Here is a 22,087-nt window from a genome sequence, read left to right on the forward strand (position 1 = left end):
TTGCGGATTTTTATCGCAAAGTTTTTCTTGGCAGAGTCCCAAATCCTACACAAGGTTGAATGGGAATAGTTATATAGAAGAGACCCGCCGGGTGAGGAATATATTACGAAGTCGAAAAGGCACCTCGGCCTTCAGCATTTATTTCCCTTTGGCTGCCAGGAAAACTTGATTGGGGAACATTATTTTTACGATAAGCTTTTATTGCATTCAGAGGATATAGTGGGGGACCCGGTAAGTTTTGAGGGGACTCAGAAACGTGGGAAAAAATCCACTTCTACAAATTATACATCCATAGCTCAGTGTGGTAAGGGCAGGAAGCGGTGTTGCTCTGCTTCCGGTCCAGGCCGGAAGTTGTGCTAGGCCGCTCCGGATCCCTAGGAGCTCGGCGTGATGAAGGCCATCATCCAACGTGTCACTCGAGCCAGCGTGTCAGGTGCGCGGGAGCCGTTTTATGTTCCGATTCCGTTTTCTGTCAGCTGCCCAGCGTCCGTGGGCTCGCGTTTGCCCCCTGACGCGGTGGTTTAGAGGCCGTGTCTTCAGCTCTGCCATGCCGACGGGGCTTCTCGTAGCCGAGCTCCTTCAAAACCAACCCCACCGCCTGGTTGCTATTAAAGGATTTTATGTTCCGTTAAGCCCTGATTTGGCTTGAGATGTATCCTCACGTGGACATTGCCCCGAATCCCAGTTCTTTGTGGCAAGTCCGTATGGTTCATGTATTTGTCCACATCCTTCTTTTATCTTTAAAGCAGCTTAAGTGTGGAACAAAAAAAGGAAGTGTGAACAGAAGTCCTAAATTATTGATTCGTTATCCTAATACACAACACGCAAGGTGCTCTTTAGAGAATGGTAATTTGTGAGGATCAGCAGTCTCTTATGTGTTTTATACAGCAAGTGCAAAATTTATACACTGATATTATATCTTTATAACAACAGATTCGACAACTTGCATGTCTTTATTTAGGCAGAAGTAATATCCTGGCTTGATTTATTCAAAAGATTCTACATTATTTAATCATTTCATTGTAGTATGGGAGTTTTAGAATCATAATGTCTGTAATGTTTATTATTTATAATGTTTTTATCATTGTGGACTAAATCCTCACAAATTAGCATAGGATAAAAATATATAAATCAAAATAGTTAACGGAACATAACAGAGACAGAGAAAGTACACTCTGGAAAGACAGTGAAATGTTTGGTAAAATAAAAACAGAAAATAGGAACTGCTTATATGCCATAAGAATTATTACTAGATTTAATACAAATCCAAATTTGGAAAACATTTGCACAGAGACTAGCTTAGAATTCCCTTTAATTTGTGGACAACATTGAAATATCCTATTGATTAAAATAGGAAGGTAACCATATGCTTTGCTTCCTTTGTCTAATTAGGTGGATGCAGTTACAGCAAAATTTCAGAAAAATGTTGATTCTGAGGTAGATTGTTAAAGATTTCTTTTTGTTTTTATTTTTAAAATATTAGTTGCCAGTGCATCCATGCAGAATTGAAATGTTATATGTTATAGTATAATAGTTACTGGTTGAAGGATTATAAAAGCAACAAGCTCATTACATATTAGTAGATGCATAAATCTACTTTCAAATAAAAACAAATATAAAGACCAGCATGCCTTTGGGATGTAACATATATGACCTCCTTAGCCGAAGGTTTATATGTAATGGGTTTGTTGCTTTTATAATCCTTCAATCAGTAACTATTATAACATATAACATAGTAACACAATTGGAAATAGAAGGCAAAAACTGAATATATCTCTAAATACAAAATATTTAATAAATCCTCATACAATCAATTTATATATGATAGGATGATATCAATATTTTAATACTTAAATATTTTAACATCTAAAAGGAATCTTCTTTCAGACAAAATTCTATCTAACCAGTAAACCTCTTCAATAGGAATTTTACACATATACACTTCTAAACCTGACCACACAAACTAAAATATTTCACATGCTTAGGAAATACAGCCAATTTAAATAAATCCAGATGTTTTATTACAGAATTGTAAACCATGCAAAATTTAACCAATCTTGATGTGAGAAGAGAAACTTAGCTTATTAAAAAATATGTTTTGCAAGCAATTGTTAAAAAAAAATCTATCTCCACTGGAAATAAAATTGTGACACTTAATACAACTCTATAAAATAAGTGGCTTTCCGCATTTAGGAATAAGAAACCTTTGCATGTGTATGTATAGGGATATGGCACAAAATACATTTAACTTCTTAAAAATATCCCTTATAGTTGGTGAGGAACAAATAAGTTCCATTGGACGTGGCATTTGTGTGCTGTTGGGTATCTCTGTGGAAGACACACAGAAAGAGCTTGAGCACATGTAAGTATTTAACTTTTCTTCCACTTTGCAATTTACATATGTTTTACTTAAGCAAATGATAGTTCCTAAATTTTTGCATCAGTTGTTATATATAGAATCTACAACTACTGTAAATCTCTTTACATTATCTTTGCTCCCTATTTTCTGGTTTTTATATTTGTAGAATATAATGTAGAATATATAGTACAGATAGAATATTGAATAACTTAATTTCAGAAAAGTTTCATAAAGGCCTCTGATTTTTCATACAGGGTTCGAAAGATATTAAATCTCCGGGTGTTTGAAGATGAAAGTGGGAAACACTGGTCTAAAAGTGTGATGGATAAGCAGTATGAAGTGCTATGTGTTAGCCAGTTTACTCTTCAATGTATCCTGAAAGGAAATAAACCAGATTATCATATGGCAATGCCGTCTGACCAAGCAGAATCTTTCTACAACAGTTTCTTAGAGCACCTTCGCAAAGCATACAAAACAGAATTAATTAAAGGTAAGGCAAAATTAAATGATGAATTGAAATATTTCTCAGGCAATAAGCTAGGTTCCTACAGAAATTGCTATACTTTGTAATTTATTACACTATAATTCTTTTAGTAAAATGATGTATTTGGTTTTGGGTATGTGGGAATGAAAATGAGTGCAGATATAAGAAAAAGTCTATGTGAATCACAAGAGAGAGAGATCATAAACACATGAAGAAAAAGATGAATTTTTGAATTGGCATATTCCCCATTTAAAAGCTAGGGTGAAGAGTATGTTTGCCTCCCTGGATGCCTGGGAGACTTCTGATCTAAGGGTCTCACAAAAAGACAGTTCTTGATTTCTTTCAGTTGTGTTTATGTGTTTTATAAGCCTAATTTCTTTCTTCTGCTTTGATTCAAGAGTGAACCAATTCCTTTTACTTAAAAAAGGTGTGAGAGAAAACATTGCCTCTGGGTGTATATTTCTTTGAGGCGTTTCTTCTTTTCACCATTTTTTTTTTCAAATTCTCCCTCCCCTGTTCACCATGAGTTTGTTTTAAATCAGGAGTAAGTAACCTGAGTCCACAGTTATTCCATGGCCACTAGAATACCACTGGTGGAATTTTCATTAGTGCCTTTTTTCTATCTGTAGGCAAAAGAGGATGGAATAGATACTGCAGTGGCATTGATTTCTAAATTTAGCTCCCTAGTCCTCAAAATTCACAAAAAAGAGAGTAATGTTTTTATTTCTGCCACTTAGTGATGTTACTGTATCCTCAGATATGCCCCACAATTTCCCAGTGTCTGCTTCAGGGCCAGTCAGAACTATGCAGTAATTCGGATCATTTTACATTTGATTTGATATATTTACATCTTTTAAAAAATTGTTTTCTGGGCTAGAACATGGCGCTTGGCTGTGTATTTAGTCCCCAGTAAAATAAAAAAGGTAAGATCTAGATTGATTTGGTAGTAGGAGAGATATATACAAAGTTATCATTTTGAATTTTTTTTACAGTTTGAGTCTCATAGATTCAAGAAGTTATAGATTTCAAAAGAAAGTATTAAAAAGTCAAGACTGAATTATCTTCATTATGTTTTGGTTTGAATTAATGGTAGAAGTATGATGATTTTAACAAAAGGAGAATTAAATATTGTTTATGGACAAGTACCCTTTCTCTTTTTGCCATCCAACTTTAATTTTTCAGATGGCAAATTTGGCGAATACATGCAGGTACATATTCAGAACGATGGACCTGTGACCATTGAACTGGAGTCTCCTACAGCCCCTGTTGACTCTAAACAAGTATGTTGTAGTAGTGCTTTTCTTTACCTACCTATTTTGAGATAGTCCATATGTTGATATTAAAAGCCTTAACTATATTCTGCGAGCCTCATGTTTATGTTCTGACCTGAGAATAGCTAATCCTCGTCTGGACAATAATTATTTTAAAAAGAAGTGAGGTTTCTCTTGAGAGCATTAAAAACTTGTTAAGAAAATATTACTGCAACAACAACCATGGAAGAATGATAAACTAGTGATGATACTTTTGGATCATTATTGCTTTTGCCTCTTTTTCAGCTGAGGTTTTATATGTTGCCAAAGCATTGTTACAAAACCTTGAGTGTATTTTATTGTTATGTTTATAAGTTACTTAGAGCAGGGGTCCCCAACCGCCGGTCCGCGGACCGATACCGGTCCGTGAACAACTCTTACCGGGCCGCTGGTTGCTGGCGCCGCCATCTTTTTGGTAAAAAGTGCTTCCGGTGAGCTTTTCTGGGTAGAAAGCTCACCGAAAGCACTTTTCATCAAAAAGATGGCGGCAGCGTCGGTGAGCTTTTCCGGGTAGAAAGCCATTTCTACCGAAAAGCTCACCGAGCGCAGCGCCGCCATCTTTTTGATGAAAAAGTGCTTCCGGTGAGGTCACCGGAAGCACTTTTTCGAAAAAGATGGCGGCGCCCAGTGATGCCGGTACCGGGCCGTGGCGCCCAGCTGATGCCGGTACCGGGCCGCGGCGTCAAAAAGGTTGGGGATCCCTGACTTAGAGTGTTTGATAGTTTTATATATCAGTCAATAATCTCGATGTACTTTACTGACACTGGATTGTAAGAGAGGATAACTAGAGTAGAATAGAATACTTTATTGGCCAAATGTGATTGGACAGACAAGGAATTTGTCTTTGGTACATATGCTCTCAGTGTACATTAAAAAAACATTAATCAAGAATAATAAAATACAACACTTAGCGATAGTCATAGTATACTAAATAAGCAATCAAATAATACTAGGAAACTAAATAAAAAATTAAATTGTAAAGATACAAGCAACAAGGTTATAGTCATAAGTGGGAGGAGATAGGTAATAGGAAGGATGAGAATAATAATAATGCAGTCTTAGTAAATAGTTTGACAGTGTTGTGGGAATTACTGTATTTTTCAGAGTATAAGACACACTTTTTCCACCCCCAAAAGTGGGTGGAAATGTCTGTGCATCTTATACAGTCAATGTTGCTAAAGTCCCGCCCACCCACCGGCCCCTACCCTTTGGCCTCTGCCTCCCAGCAATTTGCCTCCTTACAGCAAACAGCCAGTTTCAGTTTCAGCACAGCCTGATTAGCACAAGCAGCTGATTGTTGGTTGGATCGCCTCCCAATGATCAGCTGTTTCAGGCTACAGAGATTGCCTATTGCCCCCTCTGCGTGCCCCTTTTTTGGCCTCTGCATCCCATTTTCGGCCTCCGCACACCCCGTTTTTGGCCTTCATGCCCATTTTCTGCCCATTCCGATCCATGCCGCCTAAATCGGGTGGAAAATGGGCCATGTGGAGGCCAAAAATGGGGTGTGCAGAGGCCAAAAATGGGATACAGAGGTTGAAAATGGGGCGTGCGGAGGGGGCAATAGGCAATCCCTGCAGCCTGAAACAGCTGATCGTTGAGAGGCCGATCCAACCAAATTTGCTGCTTGTGCTAATCAGGCTGTGCTGAAACTGAAACTGGCTGTTTGCTGTGTACTGCAAGGAGGCAAATTGCTGGGAGGCAGAGGCAAAGGCAAGTTTTTTTCCTCCTTGTTTTCCTCCCTAAAAGCTAGTTGTGTTTTATACTCCGGAGAGTCTTGTACTCTGAAATATATGGTAGTTGTTTAGCAGAGTGATGGCATTTGGGGAAAAACTACCCTTGTGTCTAGTTGTTCTGGTGTGCAGTGCCCTATAATGTTGTTTTTGAGGGTAGAAGTTGAAACAATTTATGTCCAGGATGTGAGGGATCTGTAGCCCTCTTTTTGACTCGTGCAGCATACAGGTCCTTAATGGAAGGCAGGTTGGTAGCAGTTGTTTTTCTGCAGTTCTAATTATCCATTGAAGTCTGTGTCTGTCTTGTTGGGTTGCAGAACCGAACCAGACAGTGATAGAGGTGCAGATGACAGGCACAATAATTCCTCTGTAGAAGTGTATCAGCAGAACTGTATCCTTGGGCAGTTTGAGCTTTCTGAGTTGACGCAAAAAAACCATTCTTTGTTGGGCTTTTTTGATGACGTTTGTGGTGTTACGTGTCCATTTTAAGTCTTGAGATATGATAGAACCTAGAAACTTCAAGATCTCTATTGTGGATATTGTGTTGTCTAGTATTGTAAGAGGTGGTAGTATAGGAGGGTTTTTCCTATATCCTAGAAAAATGGATGCTGACAGAAGTCTGAATGGAAAAGAGGAAGCAATTCCTGTTTAATTTAACCTAATGGGAAATGTTAGATCTGATATGTAATGGATCCAGTAGATTTGTGGAATGTGTGTCTTATTTTACATTATATTATAGAATATATCATATTCCATGTTCTGTGAACAATTATTTCCACCAGGAATTTACTGTTTGCTTCTTTGCTTTCTTTCAAATCTTCTGCTGATCTGGCCCTTATTTGTCTTATTGGTGGCTCTTTTTGCTCAGGGCAACATTTTCAATGAATTGCACTAACATTGCATGTATTAATTTTAGATGCTACAGAGTCATGTAATAATAGAGTATTAACTGAGTCATATCATTTCTAAGACTATGTGATTAGTAGTGGTCCACTTGTGATATATTAGGCTGACAATAGAGTTTTTAAGTTTCAGCTGTGTACATATTAATATGAAACAAATATTGACAAATAAAAATCTGATCAAAGTATTAAAAATAGGTAATCAAAAATATCACTTTAGATATACTATAAACTGTATTCTGCATGAATTAGTTGCTGCAAAAATTATTTTAATTAGATATGATTCTTACATTCTACTTTGTTGTGTTTTGAGTTAAGAAAAGGACATGTAATTACACAACCCAAATGAATACATTGCCCCTGATTGCTATTCTTTCCCCTACTATGAAGTAGTGTCAGCACATTCCTATACATCTGACATCCTAACCATACAGATGAAACTCGAAAAATTAGAATATCGTGCAAAAGTTCATTTATTTCAGTAATGCAACTTAAAAGGTGAACCTAATATATGAGATAGACTCATTACATGCAAAGCAAGATAGTTCAAGCCGTGATGTGTCATAATTGAGATGATGATGGCTTACAGCTGATGAAAACCCCAAATCCACAATCTCAGAAAATTAGAATATTGTGAAAAGGTTCCATATTCTAGGCTCAAAGTGTCCCACTCTAATCAGCTAATGAAGCCATAACACCTGCAAAGGGTTCCTGAGCCTTTAAATGGTCTCTCAGTCTGGTTCAATAGGAATCACAATCATGGGAAAGACTGCTGACCTGACAGTTGTGCAGAAAACCATCATTGACACCCTCCATAAGGAGGGAAAGCCTCAAAAGGTAATTGCAAAAGAAGTTGGATGTTCCCAAAGTGCTGTATCAAAGCACATTGATAGAAAGTTATGTGGAAGGGAAAATTGTGGAAGACAAAGGTGCACAAGCAGCAGGGATGACCACAACCTGGAGAGGATTGTCAGGAAAAGGCCAGTCAAAAGTGTTGGGGACTTTCACAAGGAGTGGACTGAGGCTGGAGTCAGTGCATCAAGAGCCACCACACAGAGACGGATCCTGGACATGGGCTTCAAATGTCGTATTTCTCTTGTCAAGCTGCTCCTGAACAACAAACAACGTCCAAAGCGTCTTACCGGGGCTAAAGAAAAACAGACCTGGTCTGTTGCTCAGTGGTCCAAAGTCCTCTTTTCTGATGAGAGCAACTTTTGCATCTCATTTGGAAACCAAGGACCCAGAGTCTGGAGGAAGAATGGGGAGGCACACACTGCAAGATGCTTGAAGTCCAGTGTGAAGTTTCCACAGTCTGTGTTGATTTGGGGAGCCATGTCATCTGCTGGTGTTGGTCTGCTATGCTTCATTAAGTCCAGGGTCAACGCAGCCATCTACCAGGAGATTTTGGAGCACTTCATGCTTCCTTCCGCAGATGAGCTGACTTCATTTTCCAGCAGGACTTGGCACCTGCCCACACTGCCAAAAGCACCAAAACCTGGTTCAATGACCGTGGGATTACTGTGCTTGATTGGCCAGCAAACTCGCCTGACCTGAACCCCATAGAGAATCTATGGGGCATTGCCAAGAGAAAGATGAGAGACATGAGACCGAACAATGCAGAAGAGCTGAAGGCAGCTATTGAAGCATCCTGGTCTTCCATACCACCTCAGCAGTGCCACAGGCTGATAGCTTCCATGCCACGCCACATTGAGGCAGTAATTGCTGCAAAAGGGGCCCAAACCAAGTATTGAGTACATATGCATGCTTATACTTTTCAGAGGTCCGATATTGTTCTATGTACAAGCCTTGTTTTATTGATTGCATGTTATATTCTATTTTCCTGAGATTGTGGATTTGGGGTTTTCATGAGCTGTAAGCCATAATCATCACAATTATGACAAATCACGGCTTAGACTATTTTGTTTTGCATGTGATGAGTCTATCTCATATATTAGTTTCACCTTTTAAGTTGCATTACTGAAATAAATGAACTTTTGCACGATATTCTAACTTTTCGAGTTTCACCTGTATAATCTGTACAATATTTTCAGCTTGGGTTGGATTTCAAACTGGTCTAGTCTATTGAATCCATTGAAACCCATTTTTGATATAGTTGAATTATAAATAAGCTAATACTAAAATTTTATATTTAACCTGTTATTTGTCCCTAATCTATACTTTCTAGGAGCGGTTTATTCCCATGAAGAAACCTTCCAAAATGCTTGCTATTGTTACTTAATCAATTTCTTTTTAAATAAAAGAAAGAAAACGATAGCCTCAAATTATTTGCTTCGTCTCAAGCTTCTTTCTAAATAAAAGCTTTGAAAGAAAATAACAATAAATTATTCTGTAGAGTCTTTTGGCTAGGGCTTTGTACCCAGGAACTGTAAAGAGTTGGCGAAATAACATCAGTGATATGTAAGAAGCTGTAATACTTCAAGAAAATTACTACACTTACTAGAAATATACTTTGTTAATGCTATTACTAGAAAAAAAGAAATTCATTTTAATATTTAATGCATATTCTGCAGTATAACTATTGTGCAAATCCCATATGTTTGTATTGCCTGTTGGAAACCAGGCTGTGCTATAAGACTGACATTTTGAGATATGCTGTGACAAAGTAGAATTGCCAAGGAGTCTGTTCTGGAAATGTTGTTGATATATATGTAAATAAGTTCTAATAACAGTCTTGTAATGATGAATATACATTGCCAGCATTCTATTTAAAGATTTCATTACTGATCACAGGATGATCTTAATTATAGAAAATCATTAAGTGAGGATCTGTCACTTGCACATTTTTTTTGATATGGTTCTGAATAATATTTATTTGAACTTTTTCCTTGAGTGTTTTAAATATGTAGAACTTAAATTGATTCAATATAAAGTTTAGATAGTCTGGTCATTTTTCGGTTTTCTTTTTTCCATATTATTATTGTTGCTGCTATCAAACATATCTTTGGTGATTTACAGATTATTTTGGACAATCCTTTTTAAAAGATTTTGGTGGCAAATCTTTACTTATTCAGAGATAACTTCCTATCCTAAACTGTTACTACACTATAAAACAGTGAAACAGATAGATCAACAAGTGGCAGACTCATATACCAACTCTTCTATATATTTTATCTTCTCACACCATTTCAAGGTCTAATAAACATCACCCACCAATTCAAGGTACATATATTTGCTCACTATCAATGGCATCAATGGAGATCTGTTATCAATTCCCCACAATATTCTATGCTGAACAAAAATAGCCAATCTGTGTGCAACAAGATCAATGGACTCAACTGACATAAAAATGGCAATTCCTAAACATTCTTGGAAAACATACTAATTTCTTGGGACATTCTTTCTTTGACCACAAAGTGGCGATATGTGAGAAAAGTCCCTGAGACAACAGAGGTGAAATTTGTTAGAAGAATTTCAATAGCCTTTCAGGGCATTATTTCTTATCAAACAAAGTATGTTAACTATTCACTGCAAGAATGTCTGATCATGTCTAACTGCTGTTTTATGCAGTTCTGCCCTGCACTTTCTCTTTATGATTTCCTCCTCTCTCACTTTCTCCTATCAAATTGCATTTTTCTCAGGACAATAAGCTCACTGATTTATTGGTGCATCTATTACAATAGACTGACACAGCTACTCCCTTAAAAATAAGAATGTTTTAAAAAATTTATGGATACTATGTCCAGCCTCCAAAATATTTATAGTTCTCTGCCTTCAGCCTTTTTCATAACTATTCTGCCACATTTGTGCTACTCCCATAAGTTTATGCATGTAAATTGTTCTTTTCTGAGGTCTATATCCCCGTATATCTGATGAAGAGGATTGGCGTGATCTGCAAAAACTTCCTGTTCTTTACTGTACATGTTTTTTTAAAAAAAACTAAGATATTGTCTGTGCTGTTGCACTACTTCCATTTACATTCATTCACAAATGTGCTTTTCCATCTTTTCTTTACCACAGTTAGCAAAACTTGAGAAACAACAACAGAGGAAAGAGAAAACCAGAATGAAGGTTCCTTCTGAATCAAGCAGAGAACGAAATCTTCCTAGAAGTAAAAATGATCCAAGTGCAAGCAGTGGGGCTGAAGGAGATGTTTCTTCTGAAAGGGAACCGTAACTTCTCAAAGCACCTTCAGGTATGAACTTTCTGCCCCTGCTCTTGTTGAAAAGATCCATTTCCTGCCCTTTTAAGTCTTGTGTGTAAATTATTATTTTCTTTTCAATCCTTTTTCAATATTTAAATCTGCTTCCACTTCATTTCATATAGCCCAGTTTTAGTGTGTGTATGTGTGTGTGTGTGTGTGTGTAGTTACCTCTCTACATTTTCATTTTTAGTGATGTTTTCATTCCCTCTCCCCTGCTTGGGGCAATTATTGATAAATAATTAGAAGTTTTCTTTATTCCAAAAACATTCTGGACTGTGGTCATAGCTATTTATGTATTCCAACCTCTTAATCACTCAGAGACATTTAAGGAACAAAATGTTTTAAAATGTCTTACATATTCAGGCTATGTTTCTCCACTTGTTTGTAAACTTTTAGTGACATTTTTTGTGATTTGGTGTAGGCCAATTTTTCCTGCAATATATTAATTAAAATATGCCAAATAGGGCCTAGGTCCAGATCTAAAAGGTATCTGTTAAAGGAGCTTTATTTCTTGTATAAGTTAGCACAGGGAAAAATAATAATGGAATGTATAATGGAATGGAATTTACCTGGAGCAGAGGGAGGGAGGGAGAAAAAGTATGTTACTTTTAATTGAATGTATGCATAATTAGTGAAGCCATGTACCTTGAAATTTTATTGTTATCTGAAAAGCAATTGCATGTTCTAGGATGGGATCGAATATAGTGTATCATAAAAATGAGGAAGGAAGGAAGACGAGTCAAAGGTGATATGTCAGTTAGTAGAGGAAGAATCTTATAAAATATAAAATTATACTGGAAAAAGTGGTCGTTAGTTTCTCTTTTTCTCCCCTTCTCTCTTTGAAGTTATGCATGGCTCGACTTGAGAAAAAAATAATAGAAACCACAATTATGAAGTAGTTTTTTTTCTATCTTGAAATAATATTCCTTCTTTAATAACTGCTATGTACTATTCAGTTGATTAGGGCAACTTATAAGTGCCATAAACAAACAAAATAAAAACAACCAAGTAAAATCTATAATTAAAACATTACTTGATCATTTGTAGAATATTTATTTATATTTGCCTTAACATACTGATGAAATTAAGGTAAAACTTCCAGGCAGCTTCGAATAAAAAACAGTAAAAACAGTTTAAAGGATTAAAAGGAATGAAAGCAAGTAAAATAATTAAAATGAATAGCTAGAAGCCTGTATATGAATTTAAAATTTTTTTTTAAGGTGATAATGTTAACTTCTGCTGGGAACTCCTTTCAGAGTTTGGGCCGCAATATAGAAGACTCAATCCTGGGTTGCCCTTAGATGAGCTCATTGTAACCAGAGGGGAACCTCTTTGGATGATATCAATAAGCAGAGGATCCTTCTTCTTCTTAGTGATTCGTATTTTGCTCAGAAGTGAAGTAGCAGCCAGTGCAATGGTTAAGTACAGGTGTAGGATTTTTTTTATTTTGCTTTCTTCTCAAGCCCAACCTGTTTGCCAAATTTTGTGCCAGCTGAAATTTCCAGTTTGCAAATGTTAGGATTAGGATTAAAAAACATAAAACACTCTTAAAACGTTATAGCTTGGAGTTTACCAATAGATGAAATAATAGTTTGAAGTTACTTTTTTTTTCCAGAAAGCAACCATAGGTATCTGCCATAGCTGATAAAAAATGCTCATGATTGTTGGTCCAATCTGGAAAAACCAGAAAAAAAGATTTGAGGCCTGCAGCTATATATTGCTTCTGGAGAATAACTTCATTCAGAATAGATTTGTTGCACAGGAGGGTTAAAAAATATATTGCAGTTTGAGCACTTCCTTTTCTGCTTTTTTGTTTTTAAAACTAGAAGATCTGGACAAGTATTAATGGAGAGACTATAATGGAGAGTACTTACTCCCAATAAAAAGAATTTGTTTAGGACATTAACACTTTAAAGCAAAGGTCTTCAAACTTGGCAAGCTTAAGACCTGTGGACTTCAACTCCCAGAATTCCTGAGCTAACATGATTGGAGGAGGAATTCTGGGAGTTGAAGTCCACAAGTCTTAAAGCTGTCAAGTTTGAAGGCCCCTGCTTTAAAGAGACTGCTTCTTCCATTCATTGACAGATAAGAAAAAAGAAAAAAGCACAAAGGATGTTCTGAAAAATCTTTGTTTCACCCCACTACCATGTTTTAGCGGTTAGAATGTAGTACTGCAGGCTAATTCACTGCTCACCCTAGGAGTTCAATTCTGACCTGCTCAGACTGAGTCTTTTCCATTCTTCTGAGGTCAGTAAAATGAGGAGTCAGATTGTTGGGGACAATAGGCTGACTCTGTAAACCGCTTAGGGCTGTAAAGCACTGTGAAGCGGTGTATAAATAAGTGCTATTGCTATTATATGGAAATTCTTCAGATGCTGTGAAAATTCCTTTACTTTTCAAAAAGTTCAGAATGAGCGTTTTTGAGAGAGACAGAAAGAGAAAGAGGGAGTGGGAGATAGATAAATAGAACTCAAAATTGGGTGACGTTCACATTTGCTACCACAATTTTAATTTAGTTGTAGCTAGTTGCTATGCTGTTGTACCAAAAGTCCAGATGTTGCGTTTACCAGATTGCTTTTAAATCCTTACTGTTAAAAGGGTTGGATGGCTCTTATAAAAAGGAAAAGAATAAATGTTTGTGAATGACAGTTGATAACATTACTGTAGGTGGTCACTTTTATTACTTTGTCATACTAAACAATTGTTTTGCTGTAGGTCCTTTATATTTCCTTGTGTGCTGAGACAAACAGCAACTTGATTTAGATGAATGCTAATGTTTGCATAAAACATGGCACATAGCCCAAGGCAGTGATTAAGAGAGACAGGCTATAATTTGGAAAGAGTGTTGGCTCAACTCTCAGTTTGCGATGAAATCACTAGATTTCTCCACCTCTCTTTGCAACCTGTAAGTAGCAGTGTTGCTGTTTTACTGTAGAGGAGTGAAAGAGTAACTGAGGATATATCATTCATACAGTGGTTCAAAATAGAATCTCAACCAGCTCTGGGCTCCCTTGTCTTGAGCATGGCTTCCCTTTTGGCTTTTAGTTAAACATGAACCATTGTTTGCCAAGATGTCCAACTTGATAAGTTGTGATTAGTACCTGCCCTCAAACCAGAATTAACTTTCCGATTCAAGGGCAAGTGTTATCCACAATTTTCCTATTCAGACCTCACAGCACATTATGATGTAACATTGAAGGGATTTGCCTATAGGGTGCTGTGGGTGCATAAAATTGCCATAGCTATATAACATCTGAAATACTTTGAACATATAAAATATTGTACAACGGCTAATCTACTTTTTTTTATTTCCCAAGAAGAACAAGTCAGTGCTTTAAAGGCTGATGGATGTGATTAAAAAAAACAGTCTAGCGTCATCAGATCAATACAGGTGACGCTGCTTGCCTGGCAAAGCTGCCATGTAATTGTGTCACTGGATTGCTGGAACAATTTATTTTTACCTTGCAAAGGAATTAATTAATGTGTGGGCTGAGTAATTATTTGTCCGCATGATGGAGCAATTCGACAACCACTTCAATGGTGAATTTTCTGTAAGTCCTGAAACTATTTTTGGTGTGTCCAGGGTAACTCTGCTTTCTCAAAATGACTCACTGAACATTTTGCTCAATTTTCCTCATTGAGTTCAATGACAGATTCATAAAATTCTGAAAGAAAGCCATTCAATCAAACAAACAACTTCCTATGTTTTCATTTTGAAAATTGTTTTTGCTCTCTGACTTCTCACGATGAAGATATTTAAAGCAAACATCCTGGGCAGTGGTAACATGATGTCTCTTCATTTTGAATCATTTAAATCATGGAACAAATGAGGGGAAAAGGGTAATAATGTTCAAATTCAGTGACATAGTAAAGAAAAAAGGATACTGGAGATGTTGAAGGAGAAGTATTCAAATATCAGAATACAGACTCCTCTGATAGAAGAGGATTGATAAGAATCATCAAAACTGTATCACCTCTAGTGACTACATAGATAGGCCTCCATAATGATTGGTTCCCAGTCTGGTCTTCATATCTTTGAATAGCACACACATGCCACTGTAATCAAATTTGGTCCTGATCATTTTTTTCTTCTTCTGTTTCCTTATACCTTTCTCTGCATTATAAACTTCTCAAGAGAGTTGCACCCAAAATACAAAAATTTGAGCATTATTGGGATGTTGAGTAAGAACCCTGGACTGGCTTGTTTCCTTGGCTATCTATGGTATTCTCAAGACTCTTTTCCAAAGCATCAGCATTTTTTCTATCATTCTTCTTGATCCAAATTTTGCTTCTATAGATCTCCAGAGAGAACTGGTTCGTTGTCAGCTGCTCTTCGGAGCTACCGGTTCTATAGAACCAGGCCGAACTGGTAGAATCCCACCCCTGCTAGCACTCCCCCAGACTTAGTTGGTACACAATTTGAGAGTCCTGCTAGACTCAGAGTTCCTGTTTGATGAGCAGGTAGCAGCCATAGCTCAGGGGATGGAGTTGGGTGGGAAGATGAATCTTGGGTACCAGTTGCACCCTTTCTTGGACTGGGAGGCCTTGCTTACATCATTCTTGCCTTAGTCATTTCCCCTTTTGGATTATTGCAATGCACTAATGTCCTGGAAGACATTGTCCTTGGAGACTGACCTTGAAGACACTCAAAAACTACACCTAGTTCCAGAATACAGAGTAATGCTCAAAGGTTTACCAATGTTATACCTTTATTGTGCAAGCTGCACTGGCTCCTAGTCTTCATCCAAATGCAATTCAAGGTGCTAGTTATCACCTGTAAAGCCTTACATGGTCCAGGATCGGGATATTTGCAGGACTGCCTTTCCGTAAAAACATCTGCTCATCCCTTTAGATCAGTGATCCCCAACCTTTTTTATGCCGCGGCCCGGTACCGGCATCAGCTGGCGCGCCATCTTTTGCGAAAGTGCTCCGTGACCTCACTGGAAGCCCTTTTCGCAAAAGATGGCGGCGCAGCTCGTGAGCTTTTGGGTAGAAATGGCTTTCACCCGAAAGCTCACGCGGGCGCCGCCATCTTTTTGATGAAAAAGTGCTTCCGGTGAGCTTTCTACCTGGAAAAGCTCACCGGAAGCACTTTTACCAAAAAGATGGCGGCGCCCAGCAACCAGCGGCCCGGTAAGAGTTGTTCCGCGGACCGGTACCGGTCCGCGGACCGGCGGTTGGGGACCCCTGCTTTAGATCACATAAGATAGGCATCCTCCAGATTCCTGCTGTGAAATCCTGCCACCTAGTGGAACACGGAAGTGTGCCTTTTTATGGCTGTTCCTACTTAGTGAAACTACTCCCCTCCCTCTAGCAATTCAGCAGGCCTCTAACCCTTTAAGCTTTTTTCGGAAAGCCAATAAGACCTGGCTCTTTACTGAAGAAATGGGATAGGATTGAATAGATAGAAAATATGGAATGAGAGGAGTTTGCTATGGGCCATCCCAAGAGAATAATTAAGGCACAGAGGTTTTGTTTTACTGTTTTATGACTATTTTTATAGTTATTAATTATAAACTTGTGAGCCTAAGATGGGCAGACATATAAATCTTAAATAAACTGCTTTTTTTTTTTATAAAGGCATTTTTTTGTTCAGTGCCTGGAAATCCACAGAAGTCAGAGCTCCTATCTGGTTGTTGAGCCTTGCAAGAAGCAGCATCCTTCAGGAAATTAGCCTTTTCGTGCAAGTCCAGTGATTGTTGTGCCCTCTCATGACAGAAGTCAAAATATTTGATATTTTAGCTTCTATTCTGAGCAAATGGGGTAAATGGGAACTTTTCTATCTGCTTATTGGGTATCGTGGGAGTTTAAAATGCTACATTGACAACAAGTTTAATAGGAATCAGCAGAGTGAGACAGTTACTAGTAGGTTTAATATAGTTCTGGGCTACCCTGAAGAAAGATCATATCAAATATACACAAAGTCATTATTCCTCTCTACTTGGCATTAGTGAGACCACATCCGAAATACTGTGTATGGTTTAGAGCTCATCATTTTCAGTTGAATATTGACAGGCTTGAGAGGATTCAGAGGGTGGCAACAAAGATGGTACAGGGAGCTGAGGACGTGCCCTATTGAGAATAGTAAAGAGCTTGGGATATTCAGGAAGCCATATATAGACAGGTACATGTAGAAACCACAGGGAAGAGTGCATCAACTATTTTCCCATTGCCATATAAAGTAGGACTAGAAATAATGAGTATAAGTTGCAACTACCTAGATTTCATTTCAATATAAGGAAAAATATCTGAGAGTAAGATCTGTACAATAATGGAATAATCTATAAAGATTGTGTAGGCTCCATCTCTGGAGATTTTAAAGAAGATTTTAGATAGTGCTTTCTCTTTCTCATGGATGGGGTAAAATGGTTTCCCATACATTGCAGGTTGGAGTACATAACCTCACAGGCTCTACAATTGTATGATCTCTGACAAGAAGGCACGTGGTTCGAAAGGTAGTCTTAGTGTAGGAATCTTAGGAAGATTAGTCTTAACAACAGTAATACTAGAATCTTAGGAAGATTAATACACATGTGTAATTTTAGGAAGATTAGACTTCCTGCTAAGTTTTGCCAAACTTATTGCTTTCAAATCCGTGCTGAATGTTCTTGATTTTTTTTAGTGATATTATTCCTATAACCTGGATTACTTTTACAATTCAAATCGTTTACTGATTGTAAAATTCAGTGGCTGCTATTCAGGCGTCAAGGTTGAGCTGTCTTCTTTGTCTTCTTTTGTTGTCTCTCTCAAGTCCATAAAGCTTTTAACAACACCCCTCCCCTCCCCCCCATTTTTATCCTCCCTGTTCTCTTTCCATTCTTCTTTCCATTCTTGGCAAAATGAATGTTTTGATCATGTGTGAATGTAAGTACTATATTTTTTTGTCTTGTCTTTGTGTTTTCAGAAAATATGATGTCCCTTTGCAAATTATCTGAATTGGTGACTTTTTTTAACAGGTGTACATTCCCTGTATTATTTTGACTTAAACACTGCCCAATTTAAATCAACTGGGCAGCTCATAACATAAAAAATTTAGATTAAAAGCAGCAAAAAATATGTGGCAGATTTGGTCAAGACAATATCATAAGAACAAGGATATTGTTCTTAACATTCCATTGTCTTGTGCCATCCTTTTAAATACTACATCCAAGAGGGCAGGGTGAGTTTTTTTTTCCTGTTATGGAGCATCTTCTATTGTATATCATGGTAGTGTACATATTGGTAGTGAGTAAAATTATGAACTATACTTAGTCCTCATTTAACAACCACTCATTCAACAACTGTTTGAGTTGCTATGTGGTGATGAGTGGTGGTTAACTACCAGTCCTCAGAGTTCTGGCTGCCCCAGCACCTGGAGTCATATGATTGCAATCTGGACATTTGGCACCCAGGTCACACTTAAATAGTTGCAGCATCCTGCAATCACATAACCATTAGTGATCCTCCCTGCTGGCTTTCAACAAGTAGAATCAGTGGGGATGTTGGCAGGGAGACTCACAAGTTATTCTGGTAAGTCACTCACACTGTCTCTCACTTGGCATCAGTCACCCTCTGGCACAGCCTCGGTCAACTTGTGTTCGCAGGCCTCCCACACAGCCCTGTCTGCCTTGGACCTACTGTGCTTGACCCATATGTGGCATTGTGCCTTATCTGTCTGCTGGCCTGCTTGCAATCTACCTGGGACTTGCTTAAATAGGGAGTGCCAGTATTGCTGTCCTTAAATGATGTCACGTGACATCACACTTTATGAATGCATCAGTAAGTGATAGAAATTCCTGTTCCAATTCCTGTTGTTAACTGAGGACTACCTGTGGGCTAATACCATATTAGAAAGATATACAGTACTATATGTAAGAGTTTTACTTGTGTACAGTTAATTTCATGGGTAAAATAATAAATGATGCATTGTCAGAGGTGAACAGCTAGACCTCATATAGAGTTCAAGCTAGTTACTTTACTGTTCTATGCCTAATCCAACTTTTGCCTGGGAACAACTAGATAAGGCTCAAAGACATTCATTGCCCTCTTGTGTTTACATAACAAGTTCCAGACTAATTCCCTGCTTGTGCCCTCTTCCAACTGGGCGTGTTGCTCTCCAACAGACATAGGGAAAAGAAGTTGGGACCAAGTTAAAGCTTTGGTTCCCAAAACATGGGCACTTGTCCCGGGCTAGAATATACTTTGAAAAATAAAGTCTCCGTGTTGAAAGGATCCACAATTTCATGCCATTAAGCATAAGAAAATTGTACATTTTTTTCTTTCTCTTTCACCACTAAAATTGGCAGTAGCATCATCCATCTAATTTAGATTCTGTATACCTATATTGTAGCATCATATTTGGCAATTACATCTTTGAGTAAATGGGAGTGTAGCCACAGAGATTTCTTGGGCAGCATTAACTACACAAATCCAGTGAATCACTTTCATGTTGTTCAGGACACTAAGAAGTGTACTTGCAGCTATTGAGTGGAAAGATTTTCCAGAAAAACTGCCTCAGCTATTTATACTGAGAAATGTCAGGCAAATTGCTCATGATAACATATAGGGAGATTATTTTGAAAGTTTGAACAGATGTTTAAAATGCTATATGAAATCATTTGGTCTCTTTTTTGTATGATTAAACTGAGAGTTAAGGCCAGTGGCAATTAAAATGTATCTGGAGAATGGAAGGGTTTTTTTTTCTGTATCACATGATATATTTTCTTTCTTCCCTTTCTTTTTAACAGGAAAGCTCATAAAACACTACTGGTGACCTTCTGTGCTCATTAGCTGAGGATGCTAAAATTTTAGATGAAAAATTATTTGATGCAAAAGGAGAATTTGACAGAAGTGAGGATCTCCATCATGCTGTATTACAAACAACCAAAGGAATATTATCAATGTCCACCGTTAATAGGTTTTAAAGCAAGTTTCTATTTGGGTCATTTCTTATTTAGGATATTTTCATTGCAGAAATTATATAACTATCCCTTCCATATAGTTAGGTTTTATATAACTGAAATGCCCACATTATTTTACCAATGCATATAGTTCTTGGCATAAATGCTCTCATCATTACAACAGTGGGCATGATCGATCTATCAACAGCTGGAGAGGATGGCTGGAGGAGCAGAATAGAAATGCCTCTTGCATTTTGGAGGCTCAGTACAACTGCAGGTGTTCTCCATCCCCCCTGCCCCACTCCCAAACAATCTGAATCCTCAAAGGAATCCCCAGGTTGTTTGTGTTTTCCAGGCTGATGAAGAGGTCCGTCATTTGTGTTTTGAGCTGTGTGATGCTTAGAATGTCTCTTAAAATTCAACTCAATACTTGAAATTAAATGTCCTTCCCTCAGTAAAGGAGGGTTACATCCTGATAGAATCCTTTTCCAGCTGACATGTGTGGATGTCTTTCGTACTGTAAACATTGATAGTGTAGTGGGACAACTCTATCAGAGTTACTGTTTTAGAAATCAGTCCTGTGCGTGGATATCTATAGAGCTCTTTCTGACATTTTTCTGTACTTCCTTTCCATACTGCCAGACATTATGAGAAGGCCCATACTGTGTGGGAGAGAGTCTCCTGCATCTTCTACCTTCCAGACACTGAAGTGAGGGATAGTCATAGCAGTAGCTCCTTCTCTGTGTACAAGACTGTTTAGGCTTTCTTGGCTCCACCTGAAGGCGCTGTGCTGCATTAGCCCTCATCTCACCAGTGATAACCTGGAGGCCTCCGTTACGGTTGAGGCAAGTTTGTTATGCAAGTTGTAGCAGCATAAATATAATAGATCTTATGATCCATTTCATTAAACTAAATTTTCTCTTACTTTTTTTTTCTTTTAAGAGCATGCTTCTACTTTTGGTCCATCTAATGCACAGGTATCAAACTCCCATGTTTGCTGTCATGTCACTTTTGCAACATTTTCCCCCTTCGTGGAGTTGGGGTGGGCTTGGCCTGTGCGTGACACATCTGGCCTGTGGGCCACCAGTTTGACACCCCTGATCTAATGTATCTTTTCAGAACAAAGTATAAAATGCATTGTTTGTGTGTTGACTGTGTTTGGCTGTACAATCTGTGAAAAAAACTGAATTCAAGTTAGATTAATTTATCAATTATTTAAACTGTGAACTGTGTATGTTTATATGTGTCAGTTAATTTTTTTCAAAGCAAAGAACTTTATTAATAAAGTACAGTACCTGAAAAACTTTTCTATTTGCTAAGCCTGTTTTTTTGGTGGGGGGCGGGGGGAATTCAATGTGTTTTAGTGTTAGATTGTCTATTAGGAAAGTTTAATGAAATCCTTCTTTTCTTTTAATATTTAAAAGAAAATATTTCTGAGGCAGTTCTTACTTTCTTTAGGTATCTCTTGTGTTCACTGGGTGCTGATGACCAGAGTGGCATTCACACAGCATGGGAATATGCGATTCAAACACCAGGCCCATCCAGTCCTGCATTTTTTACTCAGTCATATGGGAAAGAAAGCTCCAGTAGGAGTAGAGTTGGAGCAAAGGAGACCTTCAATTGCCGTTTTTCAGAAAGATGCTGTTTCTCTTGGGAAAGGGCTTTTTGATTACAACATAAATATAGTGGTCTTGAGAAACAGTGATGCTCCTCTTATAAAGCTAATAAAGGCAATCTGATCTTACCCTTGCCCCAAAGTGAAATGGTAGAGGCAACAGCATCTTTGCAAACTACCCTGATATATTGAAAAGTTGGAAATATCATAGTTTTACAAATCAGGGCTAGCAAATTTATTTTCTTACTACAATCTTTGTCAGATACAGAATTTGCTATCATTCCAAATGCTGTATCTTTCGATTTTATAGTAGCCTGTGATCCATGATTATCTGTATCCTAGGAAATAACAGCTGTTTAAGATACCTATTGTAATCTGATAGTATCACTGTTTAATATCATTGATCATATGATGGCAGGGTATTGTTGGATTTATTGTATATAAATCATACATGTTGCAATATAAGTATTCCTTGAGCTTTCATACTAGGTTAGTTACACCAGTGGTTCCCAACCTTTTTGGTACCAGGGCCCAGTTTCGTGGAAGACAATTTCACTTGCTTGCCAACTGTTCACCTCCAGCTGTGCTGGCCAGTACCTAACAGACCATGGACAGGTACTGGTCTGTAGCTCAGGAGTTGGGGATC

At 37.8% G+C, this 22,087-nt stretch overlaps 1 protein-coding gene across 2 annotated transcripts; it reads left to right on the plus strand.

The window, feature by feature from the left end:
* The first annotated feature begins 341 nt into the window (after positions 1 to 341).
* Positions 342 to 21,899, plus strand: DTD1 (D-aminoacyl-tRNA deacylase 1). 2 transcript variants are annotated; one of them, XM_087961074.1, is made up of 6 exons: positions 342 to 433; positions 2,272 to 2,362; positions 2,614 to 2,849; positions 4,026 to 4,123; positions 10,764 to 10,938; positions 21,285 to 21,899. In XM_087961074.1, the coding sequence occupies exons 1-5, from the start codon at positions 391 to 393 to the stop codon at positions 10,917 to 10,919; spliced, it is 624 nt and encodes a 207-aa protein (XP_087817200.1). In that variant the 5' UTR covers positions 342 to 390; the 3' UTR covers positions 10,920 to 10,938; positions 21,285 to 21,899. The 2 variants fall into 2 exon arrangements, with proteins under 2 accessions (XP_087817200.1, XP_026528330.1); XM_026672545.2 differs by lacking the exon at positions 21,285 to 21,899 and adding an exon at positions 19,674 to 21,129.
* Positions 21,900 to 22,087: the final 188 nt, after the last annotated feature.

The sequence above is a fragment of the Notechis scutatus genome, chromosome 3 (genome assembly GCF_049901735.1).
Source record: "Notechis scutatus isolate UNSWTSFEM ecotype Mainland chromosome 3, rNotScu1.2, whole genome shotgun sequence".
Classification (NCBI taxonomy): Eukaryota; Metazoa; Chordata; class Lepidosauria; order Squamata; family Elapidae; genus Notechis; species Notechis scutatus.

Bases quoted from the DNA above. Each gene is read 5' to 3' on its own strand.
- DTD1 (XM_087961074.1), top strand. From the start codon at position 391: ATGAAGGCCATCATCCAACGTGTCACTCGAGCCAGCGTGTCAG. The intron at 434-2,271 runs GTGCGCGGGAGC...TATCCCTTATAG, and splicing joins CACTCGAGCCAGCGTGTCAG to TTGGTGAGGAACAAATAAGT. The intron at 4,124-10,763 runs GTATGTTGTAGT...TCTTTACCACAG, and splicing joins CCCCTGTTGACTCTAAACAA to TTAGCAAAACTTGAGAAACA.